Genomic DNA, 17,485 nt, shown 5'->3' on the forward strand with positions numbered 1-17,485 from the left:
CCCCAAAATCCATTCTGACACCTTTCGAGGGAAGAAGAATTCAGGAGTGAGAGGTCATCCTCCTCATCCTCATGCCTCGCCTGCCCGCACGCGGCCTGTGGAAGTGAGACATGGTTGCAGACAAGCCAGGTCAGCCGTATTTATTGAGAACGTTTGTGGAGGGGTTAAAAATATTTCCACTAGCTCTATAAGAATTTATAAACCTATACTCTTTGTATACTTTAATAAATGCATCTATGACCGTCATGCAAAGGTAGGTACTTCTGTAAGAAAATAGCAAGATAAAAAAAGGAAAGCGCTAACACAGCCTGCAGGTCCTTGCTCACGGGGCGGTGACAGAGGGAGCCCTCAGGCTGCAGCCGATGCGGGGACACGGGTGGTACCCACCAGGCATTGTCCCCAGCACCCTGTGCCACCCAGCCTGGGACACCTCCAGCCACACCGTGGGGGCTCAAACCCACCCTGAGAGGGTGGCCAGGGCCCTGGTAGGGAGGGGACATGGCCCCGTGCCCCAGTTCTGCCCCCACCCCACAGCCTGGCCGTCCCCTTCAGCCTTTCCCCACTGCCCGCGGGGAAGCAGGGAGCTGGGGGGGCTCCCCTGGGGCCAGGCAGCAGCGCTCTGCCTGCAAGCAGCACAGGCAGGGACGTCCTGGGGGGGGCACAGGGACACAAGAGAGAAGCAAGCGGCACCAGGGGCCGAAATGGCAGCGAGGGACGATGTTCTTGCCAAGGGAGGGGAGGGCGATTATTGCTCTATAGGGCCAACATCAGGGGCGGTCTCTGCTCACGGGGACTTAGGGTTCAAGGGATTTTTCTACAGGGACAGCGAAGCCCCAAGGCTCCTTGTGCACCGACTGGGGGTGCTCCCATGGGACCATGCTCACTGGGGAGAGGGAACATGCCCAGGACATGGGGCTGGGCACCATCAAGCTTCAGGCCCTTCCCTGCTGGCACCGAGGTGGCCACGGGCCCAAGTGGTGGCTGTCCCTCCAGCCCCTCAGTGACCCACTGTCCCCCTACGGTCACATTTTCCCTTCCGTTCCCAAAGTGGGAACCAGCAGTGGGGCGGCCCCTGTTTTGTAGGGCTGGGACTGTCCTCTCCTTTCATCTCCTTTTACACTGAGCAGGCAGCCCCAGGTGACAGGGACAAGAGCCACAAGGTGGGGAGCAGGGTGGTGGTGAACTCCTGGGAGATACCCGGGGCTGGGGTGACAGAGGGGGAACCGAAGCACTGGGGACAAAGCTGCACCCAGCCCATGGGGTGCAGGGGTGGCCGGGACAGGGTTTGGGGGACCCCCGGGCTGGGCACCCTGTCCCTCGCGGTGCCCAGGTCCATAAGGCGATACCGCAGCAGCTTAAGGTGAGAGGTGTTGTTGGTACCGAGTCTCGCAACTTGGCTGGGATGGAGCGTGATGTAAACATCTCTGATCCGCGTGGCGCACGGCCGGAGGAGGACGAGGAGGATGGGGCTAGTGGGAGTCCTTCATCTGCTTCTGGATCTTCTGCAGCATCTCCTGCATGCGCCGCAGCTGGGGGAGAGCAAAGGGGTGACAACCAGGGAGGTGGCACCTCCATGGGCTTCCCCCAGCCACATCACCTCCCCTGCACACAGATTTGGGCCAAGCATTCCAGGCAGGTCTGGATCATCAAGAGATGTGTTTTGGGGAGAAAACTTCTGATTTCCCTCAAATGCTTCCCCAGTCCACCTGCAGGGTGTAACCTGCTGGGTCTGGGGGCAGAGCATGGGGACAGCGGGATGCTCGGGGGGCCCTGTGCTCACCTCCTCGTCCTTCTCCCGGATGAGCTTCTCCGTCTCCGAATCAGGCACCGGGGGGATGACAGGGATGGGGAAATCTGTCCCACTCTCCCGCGTCAGTTTGCTGTGGGGCAGAGAGAGGAGATGAGGCTGTTCCCACCCACACCTCCAAAACCAAGCTCTTCCCCCCCCAACTCACAAAACATCTCCCAGACCCATACAAGAGCTGGGGCCAACCAAAGGGGACAGTGCTGGCCCCCTGGTGTCCCACAGCCCCCGAAGACAGCAGGGCTGTGCCACAGTCCCTGCTCCCAGCAGCTCTGCGCTGCTTTTCCAGAGCATCATCCAGGAAAGGCACTCGTGGTACAGCGCATCCTGCCCGGGGCCACCCCATCGCAGCGGGCTGGATCAATGGCTTCTCCCATGGCAAGGACACAGGGAGGGACCAGCTCTGGTGGCCGGGTTCCTGCAGGAGCCACGCGCTGCCCCAGCCGGTGACCACGTGGCTGCGACATCGCTGCCGCTCGCAGCGGTCACACGTGTCACCCTCGTGCCCGCAGTGCGGGGACGTGCGGGAGCGGTGCCGGCTGTGGCAGAGCTGATGTGCAGGGAGGCTGCCCCCGGTGCTGGGGTAGTGCGGGCATGCAAAGGCAGGGGCTGGTTTCTGGTTGAGTTTTGATCTGTTTGGGAGATCACTGCCCATCAGCACGGCTCCTGACAGTGGCAGGGGGAATTTTGGAGCCGCAGGGATGGTGGTGAGCTCCAGCTCCAGCCCCGGCAGCGAGATGAGGTTGGAGCTGGCACCAAGCATGGGCCAAGCAGCTTCACCAGCCCAGGGCACCCACCTGAGGGACCTTCCTAAAACAGGCACCCAGCTGCCTCCCGCACCCTGAGCTAGCATCACGCCAGTTTGGGGTTGCCTCCCTTCGGCTGGGAAAGCTGGGTGCCACCAGATGGGGACACAGCGGGGCCGTGGCAAACACATGAGTGCCTGCAGACCCCTTGGGCACTGCTGGAGGTGGGTGCTTGGGTGACAGTGCCAGGCAGGGTCCCTGCAACCCCACCATGTCTGGGTGAGCTGGGCGGCCCCAGTGACAGCTCTGCAGGGGAACTGCATCCTCCCAGCGTCGTGGGCACTGCCAGCACCATGCCCCCAGCCATGGGAAGCTTGACAGTGGGCAACTAGATGCTGATCTGGGCAATGGGCAGGTGGCCTGGGGCTGGCAGTCCCCGGGAGCCCTCCCGGTACTTTCCTGCAGAGCCCTTGCAGGCACAGAAGGACCAAGACAGCATTGGGTACCAGCAAGCACTTTATAGAGGGGCCGGGGGACGCAGGCAGCGGTGGCAGCAGGGGACAAGCACGTCCCTGGCTCAGTCTGCAGAGCAGTCGGCACAGCACAGCCGCAGCGTGGAGGGCTGCCTCCTTCTCCCGCAGCGTGCATGGAGAGACGAGTTTAGGCACCCATCACCGCCGCCAGCCATCCCCGACTGCCACCCATGACCATCCTGCGAGCAAAGCACAAGCCACCCACCAAGCCCCCGCACTGCAATGGCGAGGGCTCTGCAGCCAGCCCCATGGGGCACCTACTTTTTGGGGTCACCCCTGGAATTCTGGGGATTCTGAAGGGGATGCAAGTACCATGAGTCTGGTGGGCATTGAGGGCAGAGCCTTGGCACCAGCTGCTCGCTCTGCTCTGGCCCCAGAGCCCGTGGGGAAAAAGGGTCCCCACCAACCTCTCCAGCCAGCAAGGAAAGGCCACCCCAGTGCCACCCCAAGGAGAAGAGAGGCTGCCCCATCCCTTCCCACAGCCCAGCCCCACTCCCAGCCCCGTACTTGCGGTTCCTCTCCTTCACCACCATGCGGGTCATGCTCTGGATGCACTGCGTGCGGTAGTTCTCATAGTGGGTCTCCCGCGTCACGTCCTTCAGGTCCTGCATGTGTGTCCTCACCAGCATGGTGCGCAGCTTCACGAAGTCGCAGTGGGACGGGTTCTCCACTGCGGGGGAGACGGGGGTCAGGGGGCCCCACCAGCCCCCCTCCCCAAACCCCCAGCGTGGGGACCACAGGACGGAGAAGGGGTGCGCGATGTCCCCGTCCCTGCAGGGACAGGTCCCCCCATGGCGTTACCTTCCACGATGCCCCAGGGATAGAGGCGCCCGCGGACGCGCCGGCCCTTGGCCTCCACGACCGTGTTGCTGCCGATGACAGCGAAGGGGATGCTCTCCTGCAAGAGGATGGCGAGGGTTATAGCTAGCAGGACTCGGTCCTGCTGCCGTGGTCCAAATCCCCCCACCCACATCACCTTGGCCGTACCCAGCACGGCTCTGCCAAGATGCCCCAGAGCCCTGGCTGTGGGGTGGCAGAGCTCGCAGCAGGGTTTCTCCATCCTACCGAGCTACAGGTGGCAGCAGCTCAGGGAGACGTCCAGCCCCGTGCGATACATCCCAAACACACCGTGCTGGGCTGCCAGAGGGCTTGCCTGGCACCAGGGACAATGTGCTCCCCCCGGCCCTGGGGCTGCAGGGGCCCAACCCACCTTCAGCGCCTGGTCCTGCAGCTTGAACTCCTCATCCTCATCCGAGTCGCACTCGGGGAACTGGTAGATGCGGATCCCGTAGTGGTCGATCTCCTCGCGGATCTGCACACACAGCCTGGGTGAGGACTGGGCTCTGCCCCTCGGAAAGGGGGTGAGGAAGCACCACGGGCAGGGCCACACTCCCGGTGTCCCCCAGGGGCCAGCCACGCACCCAGCAAACCTGCCCCCCACAGGAGAGGGGCAGGATGTCATGGACACCCCCACCACCCCAGAGAGACAGGACCCTGGGGACCATCAGTACTGGGGGCACGGGGGATGCTCCACGGCAAAGCCCAGGCAGGGGATGGGAAGGACCGCCAGGCAAGAGGGAGGTGAGGGGACAGCCCCAGGCAGGATCGGCTCCCCCTCACCTTGTTCTTCATGCGCTCCACCTCAGAGGGCGTCAGGGTGTCCGCCTTGGCCAGCACAGGCACGATGTTCACCCGCTGGTGCAGGGCTCGCATGAACTCCACATCCAGGGGCCGGAGGCTGCGGGGGAGCCCTGTGAGCCCCAAGTCCCTTCTCTGACCCCCTGGTGTTGCTGACGGCCTCGGGCAGGCAGGGAAGGGGGGGGCTGCCCCTACCCGTGGCCGAAAGGCGAGATGAAGTAGATGCAGCAGTGTACGCGGTTGTCCTGGATGTTTTTCCGGTTCAGGCCACTCTCATCGCGGAAATACTGCTCGAACTGCTGGTCGATGTAGTCAGCCACCGGCTTCCAGCTGGGGGAACAGGAGGGCTGGCAGGGGGGGTGACCACTGGAGCCCCCACGGGCTTTCCCCCGTCCCAACCCCAACATCTCCGAGCCCAACACCACTTCCCAGGGCTCAGCGTCCTGAGGATAGGGGCTGCACAAACCACAGCACTGTGGGGCGTCCCTGCCTCAGAGCTGCTCGCACCCCCAGCGGTGCTCCCTGTCCCCAGGGCCACCCCAGCGCACCCACGTCCCTCTCCCCGCACCACTCGGTGTTGTTGACGGCATCCCCAAAGCCCGGCGTGTCCACGATGGTCAGGCGCAGCTTGACGCCCTTCTCCTCAATGTCCACCACGTGCTTGGTGATCTCCACCGTCTGCGTGATGCGCTCTGCAAGGGCAGGAGAAACGGGGACGGCGCAGGCACCCTGGGCGAGGGTCAGGGACAAGCAGGACGTGCTCATCTCCACACACGGTGGGCACAGCCACGGTGGCACCACGCTCACCCTTCCCCAGTGGCCATGCCATCACCTCCTGTGACAGCATCTGTCCAGCACCAAGCAGGGCACCCACCCCAGCCTAGCCCCAGCCTGAAGGCGCTGCTCTCCCTGTGCTAGAGCAGAGCCTGGGGTCACATCCAGCCCCTGGGGGCACAGGATGCCTCCCAGCTCCCAGTGTGCCCAAGCTCCTGGTCACCTTGTCCACCAAACCCAAGCACTTCACTGCCCACAGCTGCTTTTGCCTTTTGAACTCAGAAGCCAACAGGAGCCCTCCTTCTGTGAACACAGCCAGGGCAGCATGAGGATGAGGAAGGTGGGCTGCCGGAGCATCACCTTGGGAGCATTTTCAGCTCCCTGCACCCCTTTGTGACCCCACAGCCCCATGACTGTGTGTTTTAATAACCCTTTACCCCCAGCCCCCCTGCATGCCCCGTGTCCCTGCATCCCCACGCCCCAGGGATGCTCTCATCGCTCTGCATGCATGTGGCCGCGTGTGTTCATTTAGGCTGAAAATTGCTCCTGGCAACCAAAACAAACCCAATAACCCCCCCGAACCGCAGGGATCTGGACCCTTCGGGCTATTTTTAATTAGCATGGCCACCGCAGCTGAAGTGGAGTCGTCCACGTGGCACTGCGCCCCGGACCCCGACTGTCCCCAGCCCAACAAGCCGGGCTTTGTTCCCCCTCTGCTTTGCAGCCCAGGACAAAGCCCGGCAGGGGGGGCAGTGTATTGGGGGGCCCCGCTGCCTTGGCAAAGCGTCACGCCTGCTTCTGCCTTTGGGGAAGCCCAGAAGGGACAAACGCGGGTGTGAGGGACCGGATGAGCCCAGCTGGGTGCGGAGAAGAGCTGCCAGCCACTGGGGGGGGGAACAGATGGAGATGTCCCTCCAAACCCATCCGTGTCCCCTCCCCACAGCAATCGGGGTGTTCACAGCTGCTGCCTGGTGCCAGGTGCAGGCTGTCCTTACCTTCGGCATTCAGGAGCTTGCGGTCCCTGTACATGTCTGTCAGGAAGAGGCTGTTGACGAGGGTGGATTTCCCCAGCCCAGACTCCCCTGGGGTGATGGGGAGCAGTGAGGGGACGCCCAGGTCACCGTCCCCGCTCCGGCCACCGCGCCAGGCCCCTACCTGCCACCATGAGCGTGAAGTCGAAGCCCTTCTTCACCGACTTGCGATGGACCTGGTTGGGGAGCGTGGCAAACCCCACGTACTCCTTGTCGTCCTGCGGGGAGAGGGGACGTGGGACAGGGGACGCTGCTCTCCCCACCGGGGCTGTGTCCCCCCAGGCAGCCCAAGGGGTCCCCTTGGGTTCACTGGGCAGGCACATCCTCTGCGGTGACTCCTTTGTCCCCCCCTCCCAGCCCGCCCACACCCCCGGGACCCACCGCACCTCGGAGGAGTCGTAGGGGTCCAGCTGCCCCCAGGGGCTGCGCGGCCGGGAGGGGCTGGGCGGCGGGGGGGCCGTGATGAGCTGCTGGGCATCCAGGGGCCGAGGGCGAGGGAAGGGCCGGGTGTCCCTGTCATCGGCGGGCTCCTCGGTGGGGACCCTGCCACAGAGGGGGTGGCCGGGCTCCCGCCTGCCCTCGGGGGGCTCCACTTTGCGGAGGCTGTCGGTGGGGGGACAGTCCCGGAGGAACTGGGTGAGCTCAGCCTCCTCTGAGTCCTCCTTCAGGAAGCGCTTGATCTGGGGGGAAAAAGGGGTGAGGAAGGAGGGGATGCCCGCAGTGGCACCGCTCAGCGTCAGGACCCCCAAACCTCCACAGCCAGCCTCATGCACCCCCAAGGCAGAGGGGGGGTAAACCTTGGGAAAAAAAAGAGGGGGACAACAGTGCCAGCCCCGGGACAGGCGTGAGGGCAGTGTGGGGACAGCAGGGTCCGTGCATCCCGCAGCACGGGCGCTTACAGCTTGTTGCATGGGGAGGTCGGCCGGCTCCTGGCGCTCTGGGGGGCAGGGATGGGGACTGTCACCCCTGGCCCTGGGGAGGCCCTGGGCACCCCCACGCTGCTTGGGGTCTTCTGGGGTGGGCAGAGCCCCCGCATGCGCCATGGCCTGCAGGGAGCACGGGGAAGGGGAATGGGGAGAAGAGAGATGAGAGACAGCAGCCATGGAGCTGGGAGGCAAAGAGGGGTCTGCTCGTGGGCTCCCCATGGAAACTGCCTTGGGAATCCCACCCTACAGGGGGATCCCCAGATTGGGGACAGGGGTGAGCTCCCACCCTGCACAGTGGCACCGAGGTGAGAGCCCCCCATGGGGACACACATGTCCCCCGGCACCCCATGTTCCTGCGGAGGGCGGCCATGCTGGAGGCCAGGCGAGGAGTGCCGGGTGAGCGGGCTGGAAACGAGGTCACGCTGCTGCTCTGCCCAGAACCCCCACGGCCACCAGGATGGGGGATGGCAGTGCCGGGCTGGTGGTACTCCCCCTCATCCCCCTTGCCGTCCCCATCCCCAGCAGGTCAATAGCGCTCAGCAGGTCCCTGACACCGCAGCATCCTCCCTCCCCCTGTCGGTGCGCTCAGCACACCCTGCCCATCTGGGGACAGGTGACCACTGCCACCGAGCATTCCCAGCCCCACTGCCCCAGCTCTGTCCCATGGGGCTGCAACCCTTTGTGGCCCAGGCCCCCACACCCCAGCACAGGGAAGCTCCACAAAGCTGGATCGCATCCTCCCTGCAGTGAGTGTGTCCCTGGGGACAGAGCATCAGCTGCGGCACCTTCTCCAGCCCCCCTCCGGCTGGGTGTGGGGCTCCCCCCATGTCCCCCACCTGTATCTGCCCCCTCTCCCCTGATGCTCCCCCTGTACCTCCTGCAGAGGCTGCAGCTCAGGGCCGGTGGCCATGGCCGAGCCGGTGTCACCGCGGCTGGGAGATGCTGCGAGTGGCACCGGCTGCGCCGAGGCTCAGAGAGGGACTGGAGCACATTAGCATAACTCCACCCTGTGCAGGCACCGGGGCACCCAGGCACAGCCCTCCTGAGTGCAGTGGGGCAGTGGCAGCGTGGGGGGCACAAGAGGGGAGCCTCCAGGCACAGGGAGCAGAGTGAGCCCAGCTCCTGGCCAGCTACGGAGCAGGAGAGCGGCTCTTGGAGGTGTCAGGGACCAGTGAAGCATCACTGGCCAGGGGGTGGACAGGCAGGCAGGGGGAAATGGGGCTGCCTGAGCCCCCCAGACCTTGGGCTGAGCACGCAGCTTGGAGGATGTTCATCCCAAGAGAAACAGCTCCATCCCCAGAGAAACACAGCTCAGCTGCCGGTGTTCAACCTCAAGGGTTAACCAAAGCATTAACAGCCCATGGAGGAGCCGGAGGCAGCAGCCCGAGCTGTCAGTGTTGGGGGTCTCCCCCATCAGCCCAACGGTGATTCGCCTTGATGCATGTCGAGATGCATCGAAGCAGCTCAGGCGTGGAGCCGGGAGCTTCACTCGCCTGAGTTACCCAGGGAAGTGCTAAAAAGCCCCAGAGCGCTGCCCTGTGCCACAGAGGGCAGCTGGGAGATGAAGCGCGAGGGGCCAACACAGGCTGATGGTCCTGTGCCGGGTCCCAGCACCCACAACCCATAACGCCAGCACGGGCTCTCAGGCTGAGCCCTGGCAGCGCACACAGCACCAGTGCCGCTGCTCCCTGACTGTCCCACGCCGGCGCCCACCTGCAAGCTGGGATTTATGTGTGCCGTGCCCCGTAAGCGGATTACACACCCCGCCACACATGCGAGCCGCTGCCGGCTGCCCTGTCCCCGCCTGTCACCCTGCATCACACCATCCTGTGCGGTGACAGCTCGAGGGTGCCACGGGGTGAGGTTGGCGGGGCACTGGGGCAGCACAGCCTGAGCTGGGAGAGCCACCGTTGGCATCTCCACGCCTGGCTGCTCCCCGCAGCCTCCCACAGCTGCTCCGGGGAGGCTTCGCACCCAGGATGTGGGTGAGGGCTGCCAGGCACCTGCAGTATCCCCAGCCCCACGTCCCCAGGGGCAGCATCGTGCCCTGTCCCCAAGGGGGTGGGAGGAAGTGTCCCAGCCAGGTGTTGTCCCCACAGCCATGCCCCACCTGAAGGTGACACCCCGATGTGCCACCCACGGCACTGCACACACCACAGCTGGGCATCTAACGCAGACGGGGCCGCAGATGCCCTCATCCCCACCACGTGCCACCCCCTCCACTCCCCAGCATCCACGTCCCCCGGTGCTCCTCACGCACCGCACTGCAGCGAGAGGCTTCCCCTCCCCGTAACCACCCCCCACCAAAGCCTGGTTTTCCCAGGAGCAGCAGGGGGGGCTCGGCTGTCCCAGCGCCCCTTCCCTGGGGCAGCCAGCACCTGGGCTGCTCGTGCTGCGACCTGCCTGCTGCCGCCCTCTTGTAATCGGAGTTTCTCTCTCCCAGCTCCCAGCTCCCACCCCATCAGTGCCGTCCCCGTTGGGAAACCGAGTCCCTGAGCTGCATTGCTCAGCTTGAGCAGCCTGGGGAGGCTGTGGGGGAGCAGAAAACACATGTCGCTGGGACCTCCGGGGCTGGAGCACCCCTGGATGTGTGTGGGGGAACCATGGAGGAGCGGGGTGCTGGGCACCCTACGAAAAGGGCGCGGGGTCAGGCCTAGGCAGGGTGGCCATGCAGAGAGAAGAGCTTCCCAACGCGCCCCTCGGTGCGGGAGCTGCAGCCCCGTCCCTTCGGGGCACCTTTTAGGAGCAGGTTGAGTTACCTGGGGGGGGACCCGGGCTGAGAGCGTGCACGGCAGCACCTCGGGTGCTGCAGCCTGGAAGTGACAGCGGGGCCTGCCCGGACTGGAACCGGGGCAGCGTTTCGACGCGTGCCATTAAGCGCAGGAGCAGCCGCCACGGCCCCGAGCAAACGAGAAGATTCGGGGCGCTGAGAGCCTGAAGGGGCTCCGACGGGGCCGGGAGCTGGGGCTCAGCAGCCTGCCCGGGGGGGGGGACAGGGGTGTCCCTTGGGTCCGTCCATCCCCAAAGCCGATTCGGGGACTTCTGGGGACGACGGTCCGCAGAAGCGCTGTCGGCACGCTCTGCCAGCCGCCCTCCCGCCTGCTTTCGCTGCGTCCCGCTCCGAGGAATGTGCCGGTCCCGTTCCCACGGCGGCCGCTCGGGCAGGACGGGCGGATCGCTCCCACCGGGGGTCCCCCCGCGGGCACCTCGCGGCCTCCCGGGGATCCCGCGGGGGGGACGCGCGGTGCCGGGGCGCAGGACGGGCCGCGGGGGGGGGCCGGGGCCGGGGCCGGGCGGGCTCCTGGCGGCTCCGCACCTCGCCGGGACCCCGCTCCAAGCGGCCCCGCGGGAGGGCCCGGCCCGGCCGGCAGCGCCGCCGGCACCGCAACCGCGAGCGGCTGCCGGGAACCGGCCGAAGGCCCCGGTAAGGGCGGCGGGGGGGTTGGAACAGACACAGCCGCTGCCCCCCCCCCGTCCCTTACGGCGGTGCCCGGGATGGGGGCCGCAGACGGGGAGCGCAGGTGCCGCTTTCCGGGGATGGGGTAGGAGGGGGGCGCCCCGATGCCACGGTGTGGGGGGGCGATGTGCAGCTCCCCACCCCGTGCCCCCGGTCCCGGGCAGGTGCGGCCGCGCTGTGCTCGCCCCCCCCCCGCCCCCCCGGCCCCGCTGCGGCACCGGCGCTCCCGGCCCGCTCCGCCCCCGCGGCGCCGTCACCTTCACGGAGGGCACCGGGAGCGGGGAGGCGGCCCCGGGCGGCCCCCTCCCTGTCCCTGTCCCTGTCCCCGTCCCCGTCCCCCCCCCGGCCTTACCATGGCTGCCGGGCGCCGTCCGGGAGCGGCGGCTGCCGAGCGGCACGGCCGGGCCCCGCCGCCGGGATGAGCAGAAATAGCAGCGGCGGGGGCGGGGCGGGGCGGGGCGGCACCGGGCACCGCCACCGGCACCGGCATCAATGCACCGGCACCGGCACCGGCGTCAGTGCCAGTGCTCGGCACCGGGACCGGCACCAGCGTCAGAATCGGGCACCGGAAAACGGGCACTGGCAGCACCAGCAGCAGCGCTGGGCACCGGCATCGGCACTGACACCAGCATCAGCACTGGTATCAGCATTGGCACCAGCACTGACACCAGTATCAGCACTGGTATCAGCATTGGCACCAGCACTGACACCAGTATCAGCACTGGCTTCAGCACCAGGCACTGGCACTGGTACCAATGCTGGCACCAACACCAGGCACTGGCATCAGCACCAGCACTGGGAACTGGGATCCATGCACCAACACTGGTACGGGGCATTGGACACCAGTACCAGCACCAGCATCAACACCAGGCACTGGGAACTGTGTGCCAGCGCCAGCACCATGCACAGCACACCGACACCGTGGACTGGGCACTGGCATCAGCACCACGTACCGGGCACAGGGCAGCAGCACCAGGCACTGGCACCAGCACCTGGTACTGGTGCGGGTGGGAGGGAACAGCCCCAGCACCAGGGCAGCAACACCAGGCACTGCCACCAGTACCAGGCACTGCCCAGCCGGTACCGAGCACTGGGCAGGAGGCACCGAGTGCTGGGGAACGCTCACTGGTCACTGCACACCAGCTACAGGGTACTGGCCACTGGGTACCAGCACTGGTACCAGTCTGCATACTGGGAGCTGCACAACTGTTGCTGGGAGCTGGCACCACACATCACACACCGGGCACCAGGCACTGGATCCTGCGGCTCTGTCTGCAAAATCACAGCCTGCTCTGTGCTGTCCCTGTCCCTGTCCCTGTCCCTGTCCCAAAACAGTGCTGGAGTTGGAGGCAGCTGCTTTTGGGGACATTCCCGGCCATGGGACCCTGCAGTGAGTGCTGGTGGCACGTGGCTGTGTTGCTCCTGTCCCCATGGAGGGCAGGGGAGGACACTGGCACAAGACAGCGGCCGGGGCTTCATGGGGTGCTTGTGTTCCCAGCCATGAAAGGGGCAGCGGGGGGCTTGGCCAGCAGCAGCTGGAGGCAAAGCCGGAGCCAGCCCCAGGCAGAGGCCGGGACCATCTCGCTCCCACAGCTCTGCCCCCAGCACTGTCACTGCTCAGGGCCTCACCCCCTCCATGCCGCGGGGCCATGGCCAGATGGCTCCACGCACCGTGCTCGCTTTTTTCCTGTAAACAGCCCACGGAGGCACAATCGGGCACGTGGGAGCCCGAGCAGCGCCCGGGCCCTGTCCATCTGGGGCAGCGGGCAGGAGCAGGGCAGGGGCAGGCAGGGGCAGGTAGGGGAGGATGGATGCTTAAATCCCTAATCCCCACAGCAGCGCTTTCCTCTGAGAGGCAGCATTACTGGGGATTACTCACTTACACGTTCCAGGAGCTCATCCCTGTCTCCTGGTGCCCTTCAAGGAGCAGCTGCTCCTATGGGGGGGCACTGAGCCGGGCACTGCTGTGATGAGCTGGCCGTGCTCAGCCAGGCCAGCAGGCGATGCGCGCAACTTCCAGCAGTGGGAATTTGGCCAGGGCCTCACTCAAGGAGCCCGGTGCCTGGCAGGGGCTGTGGGATGTGGCTGCAGAGCTGCAGCCTGGGCTTTAAATAGAGCATTAAAAGCTGAAGGGATCAGCTGTGAAGTGGGAGGGGGATGCAGGGGGGCAAGCCCAGGCTACGTCGTGGCAGCTGGAGCTAAAGGGGGTGACGCTCTGTCTGTGCCTGGCTGAGGAAGCGTGCTCAGTGTGCCCAACACAGCCACATCACGGCGGGGAATGGGGCCTTTTGGGTTGTCTTGTGCATTTTCCCCGTGAGAGCAGGGCAGCTCTGGGACGCAGCGGTGGTAATGTCCCCATCACTAGGGATGCTGCACTGGCTGGCCTGGGCCAGCTGCATTTTTCTTGGTGGGGAATGACACAGAAGGAGCGGCAGTGACATGGAGGAAGGCTGGCGGTCCCCAAAGCACCCCGAGCACCCCGGCCTCCCTCACCCCGGCCAGCAGCAGCAGCCGGGTGCTGGCTGGGAAGGGAAGCTGCAGCGAGCCTCTACCAAGGGCCAGTGCTCTATAATTATCATGGGAGGCTGAGTTATTTTGGGAAGAGGCTATGCGCTGCCAAAGCTTTTATTCCTCCAAACCAAAACAAGATGGAAAGAGCCCATCCCAGGATGCTGCATCCGGCGGGCGCGGGGCCGTTAACCCCTTGCCTGCCCGCTCCCCCCACCCACACCCTCCTCTCTGCTCCCATTCCCCCAGCACCGCACCGAGACGGGTCCTTGGCTCCTCGGTGGGCTTCCCAAGGGGGTGCTGCCCCCAGCCCACCCATGCACAGCACACGGGGCCTGGGCTGAGTGCCCATGCCACAGGGTCAGCCCCCTCCTCTCACACTGGCAGGTTCAGAGGCTGCGAAGCTGCTCACAGCATCCTCCGTGAGAACCACTTATTTTTAGCTATTTTTGTTGCAACGGGTCCATTTTTTGGGGCCTCGCCAGCACGGAGGCTCGGCAGAGGAATGCCTGCCGGGGTCACCACCTAGCCATCCCTGAGGGCTCAAAGCAAACTTCCCAGTGCTTCCCACAGGACACAGCCTTGGAAGGATGCCGACACGTGCCCACGGCACTTTGCAGCCTCGGAAGACCCCCTGAGACAGCCAAGCAACGTCCAGGCTGGGAGCACACTCCTTTTTCCCAGCGTGAGGAGGATGAGCCGCATTGTGCACCCCGGGGTGCCACCCAAGTGCCTGGGTCGCTCCCTGTGCTGGATCCCTGCAGGGCAACCAACAGCCCCTGAAACACTGCACCAGGGTCTCGCAGACACCCAAACCCACACACCGGCATCTCCACATCCTTGTGCCGAGCCCCTCAGGCTGCCCCTCTGCAGCCAGCTCCGGACCAGGGCACGGGTCCTCTGGGGGGATCAGGCATGGGGTGAGCTCTGTGCCACCCCCTGAGCCTTCCCACACTTCATCACATGCCATTGGCCCCCCAAAATCCTCTGCAAAGTGTTCAGCAGATGGTGCTGACCCCTCCCCTCCCCGGTTTGGGGACGCAGTGGCAGTGGGGAATTGGCAGCACCCGGTGTCACCTCAGCCAGGCCATCGCTTACCTCTGCATCTGGAGCCACAGCCAGGGAGGGGTCGGCACCGGAGCAGGCAGAGGACAACAGCCAGAGAGAGGAAAAGCAAGTTTTTCCATCAGTAGCAGCTGAGGATTTCTAGGGCTCCTTGGATGTCCCCCCAAGCCCCCCCAGACCCCCCATCCACGCCAGCGCCAGCACAGGGCACGGTTTGGGTGGCACGGTGTGTCGGTGTGTCACTGCCGCAGAGAGGGGCAGGGAGGCAGCGATGTGGTGGGGAAGCTCAAACAGCAGCAGAGAGGGCCCTGCAGCCTGCCCGGGCCTGGTGGCCGAGGGACCTGAGCTTATATAGCTGGGATCAGAACGCTGTGTTTATGTAGGCCCTACACAAACTGCCACGAGGGGCCGGCCTCACCTTTCAGGGACCAGAGGAGGTCGGCATGCCTCTCGTCGGCCAGATCTGCAATGGAGAGGAAGGGCAGTGAGCGATAGCTCCAGCTGCAACTTGTGGCCACTGCCCCTGTGCAATGTCCCCTCCGCAGTGCCTCCAGGCTGTGCCCCGGCCAGATCCCTGTGGCCAGGGTGGAGCGGAGGGGACGAGGACATCCTTGATGTCCTTCCCGGGGCACTTCTTGCCGCATTCACATCTCCCTCCCACCCCAGCCGCAGCAGGTTCAGCCCAAACTCACCCATGAAGAAAGTCCTAAGTCCAGAGGCCTCCAGCTCCCTGCCTGCCACGTCCCCATCGTCACTGTCACAGCCGGAGGGGAAGCTCGTGGACATCACCTCCTGTGGGACGGCGGTGGCAGGGGCTCTGCCGCATGGTGCCAGCTCGGCCACGTCCTCGTTGGAGCCACCTCTGCCCGCCATGACCTCAGTGATGGCACACAGCTCCGAAGAGCCAATCTGGGTGGCATTCGGCCTCATCGGTGGGGACACGGGACGCGGGGCCACCTGCTGCTCTGGGTGCACCAGGGGCCACCAAGCCGAGTCGGGGCCAGGCTTGGGCAGTGCCCTGGCAGCAGGGACATCCCTGGAGAGCCCTGGGGGCAGGGGGAGAGCTGGGCCCTGGTAGTCCCTACCAGGGGCATGGGAGTCCTTGAGGGAGCACTCAGTGGGATGTGGGAGCACGGGCACGGGTTTGGTCTGGGTGCCCTTGTCCCTCATGGGAGGTGACGGCCGGGAAGGTGTCGTGGGCCAGTAGCCCCCGTGGGCCACCTCCGCCTCCACCACTCGCCACAGCTGCTTGGCCGCGCGGTGCAGGGCGCAGCGGTACTCCTCCTGCTCCTCGGCACGGCCCTCCGCCCTCCGCACCCCCCTGCTCCCCCACAGGGCTGAGGCCCCCGTGCCAGGCTGGGCTGGCGGGGGCTCCAGGGGCGAGGAGCCCGGCGTGGTGCCAGGCTCGGGGGAGGCCCGGTGCAGCATGCACCGGTAGCTGGATTTGTCCCTGGGTTGTTGCGTGGCCCTGCGGGACGGCTCGGTGTTAGCGATGGCCGCGGGGCTGCGTGGTGCCGGTGGTGGGGATGGGGAGCTGCTGGTGGGGTGGGCAGCAGGGGGGGTTCGCTGCGGGGCTGGGGGTGTGGGCAGCTGGGTCTTCACATCAACCCGCAGGGGTGGCAAAACCTCCGTGCTGGGCTCGGTCTGGGTCATCTGCTCCCTAAGGAGGACAGCCCTGCTGCGGCGGCACCGGGGCCGTGCCGGGGCCCCCTGGGTGTCACGCGGGGGGCAGCCCCCAGCTGGCGGCTCTGCCTGGGACAAGTTGCTTGTCAGGGGGGTGACCGAGTGGCCACTGCTTTGTCCCTGCCCTGGTCCAGGCTGCGGCTGGCCGCTGGCTCTCGCTTGTCTTCCCACCCGCCGGGCACCAAGGGGACTCTGCAGGGCCACCAGCAAGTGACCCGATGTCACTGGCTGCAGCGGGCACGTCCCGCTCCGTAGCTCTATCACCGTGCAGGGCGAGAGGCTGTGGGGGGACTCGGGGACCTGTGGGGTTGCGGTGGAGGCGCTGCCAGGCTGGGGGACAGCAGCAGAGGGGTCCCGCGTGGTGTCACTGTCTGGCGGCAGCAGGGGGTTCGGGGCCATCGGGCTGCACGGGGTACGGCCGCGGCTTGGCTGAAATCAGTCCCCGGGGAGGAGGGCACGCATGAGCCCGGCTGCCCGCGGCGATGGTGTCCTGTGCCTGGAGCGGAGAAGCGGCGCAGCGTGATGTCACCAAGGGCACCAGGCGCTCCTGTTCCTTCACCAGGGTGACCAGGGGCACGGGGGTGATGCAGGACCTGGCTGGGGGTGCCCTCAGGCTGCCCCATGGGATGCAGCCACCATCTCCCCCCTCAACGCCCCCAGGTGCCCCTTTAGCGAAGGAATGGCCAGGGACGCAGCGGAGGGGACAGGCTGCTGCCACGGCTCTGAAGGCCCTGACTCTGGGCAGCACTGGAGCAATAAACCACAAGGTTTCCCTTGTGATCCACACGGATCCAGCCTGGATCTGATTACCTTTCCCTTATGGCTGTGCAGTCTCATTGCCTGGCTGCAGCAACGCCTAGGGCCACCCCGTTGTCACCACCCCATCCCCTCCACCTCCCTCCATGCTGCTCGCAGACAGAAAACCTGGGGGTAGAGGTCTTCTCCAGCCAAGTCTCGAAACCCTCCCAGGACAGGGATGCCCGCGTAGCTGGGGACCTGTTCCAGGGTGGCTGCACCCCACAGCCACAGGATAGCTGAGGTCGGCAGGGACCTGGGGAGGTCGTTTGTTCCAGCCCCTGCTCCAGCAGGGCCACCCACAGCAGGGTGCCCTGGACCACCTCCAGGTGGCTTTTGAAGATCCCCAAGGATGAGATGCCACCACCTCTCCTTCCCCCAGGAAGGACGTGGCCCTGTGCCCACGCTGCAGCCTGCCCTTGTCCCCTCAGGCGGTTCTGGCACACCCTGGGCTGACAATGGTGGCCCTCGGAGACGTTTCTCCAGCTGGTGCCCGCAGATAAGGAGAAGCCTTCGGGAAGCCGA

At 65.8% G+C, this 17,485-nt stretch overlaps 1 protein-coding gene across 1 annotated transcript; it reads right to left on the bottom strand.

The window, feature by feature from the left end:
• Positions 1-114: 114 nt before the first annotated feature.
• Positions 115-12,013, bottom strand: SEPTIN4 (septin 4). The gene is made up of 12 exons (XM_083805990.1): positions 11,262-12,013; positions 6,913-7,206; positions 6,651-6,744; positions 6,491-6,577; positions 5,290-5,413; positions 4,917-5,051; positions 4,704-4,821; positions 4,294-4,395; positions 3,885-3,981; positions 3,591-3,753; positions 1,781-1,880; positions 115-1,529 (listed from the first exon to the last, which is right to left on the bottom strand). The coding sequence occupies exons 1-12, from the start codon at positions 11,397-11,399 to the stop codon at positions 1,470-1,472; spliced, it is 1,512 nt and encodes a 503-aa protein (XP_083662116.1). The 5' UTR covers positions 11,400-12,013; the 3' UTR covers positions 115-1,469.
• Positions 12,014-17,485: the final 5,472 nt, after the last annotated feature.

The sequence above is a fragment of the Anser anser genome (genome assembly GCF_964211835.1).
Source record: "Anser anser genome assembly, chromosome: 20".
Lineage (NCBI taxonomy): Eukaryota > Metazoa > Chordata > Aves > Anseriformes > Anatidae > Anser > Anser anser.

Coding starts and splice junctions, on each gene's coding strand:
- SEPTIN4 (XM_083805990.1), bottom strand. CDS start 11,399: ATGCCGGTGCCGGTGGCGGTGCCCGGTGCCGCCCCGCCCCGCCCCGCC. Junction 6,578..6,650: donor CTTCACGCTCATGGTGGCAG/GTAGGGGCCTGG, acceptor CCATCACCCCAG/GGGAGTCTGGGCTGGGGAAA. Junction 4,396..4,703: donor TGGAGCGCATGAAGAACAAG/GTGAGGGGGAGC, acceptor CTGTGTGTGCAG/ATCCGCGAGGAGATCGACCA.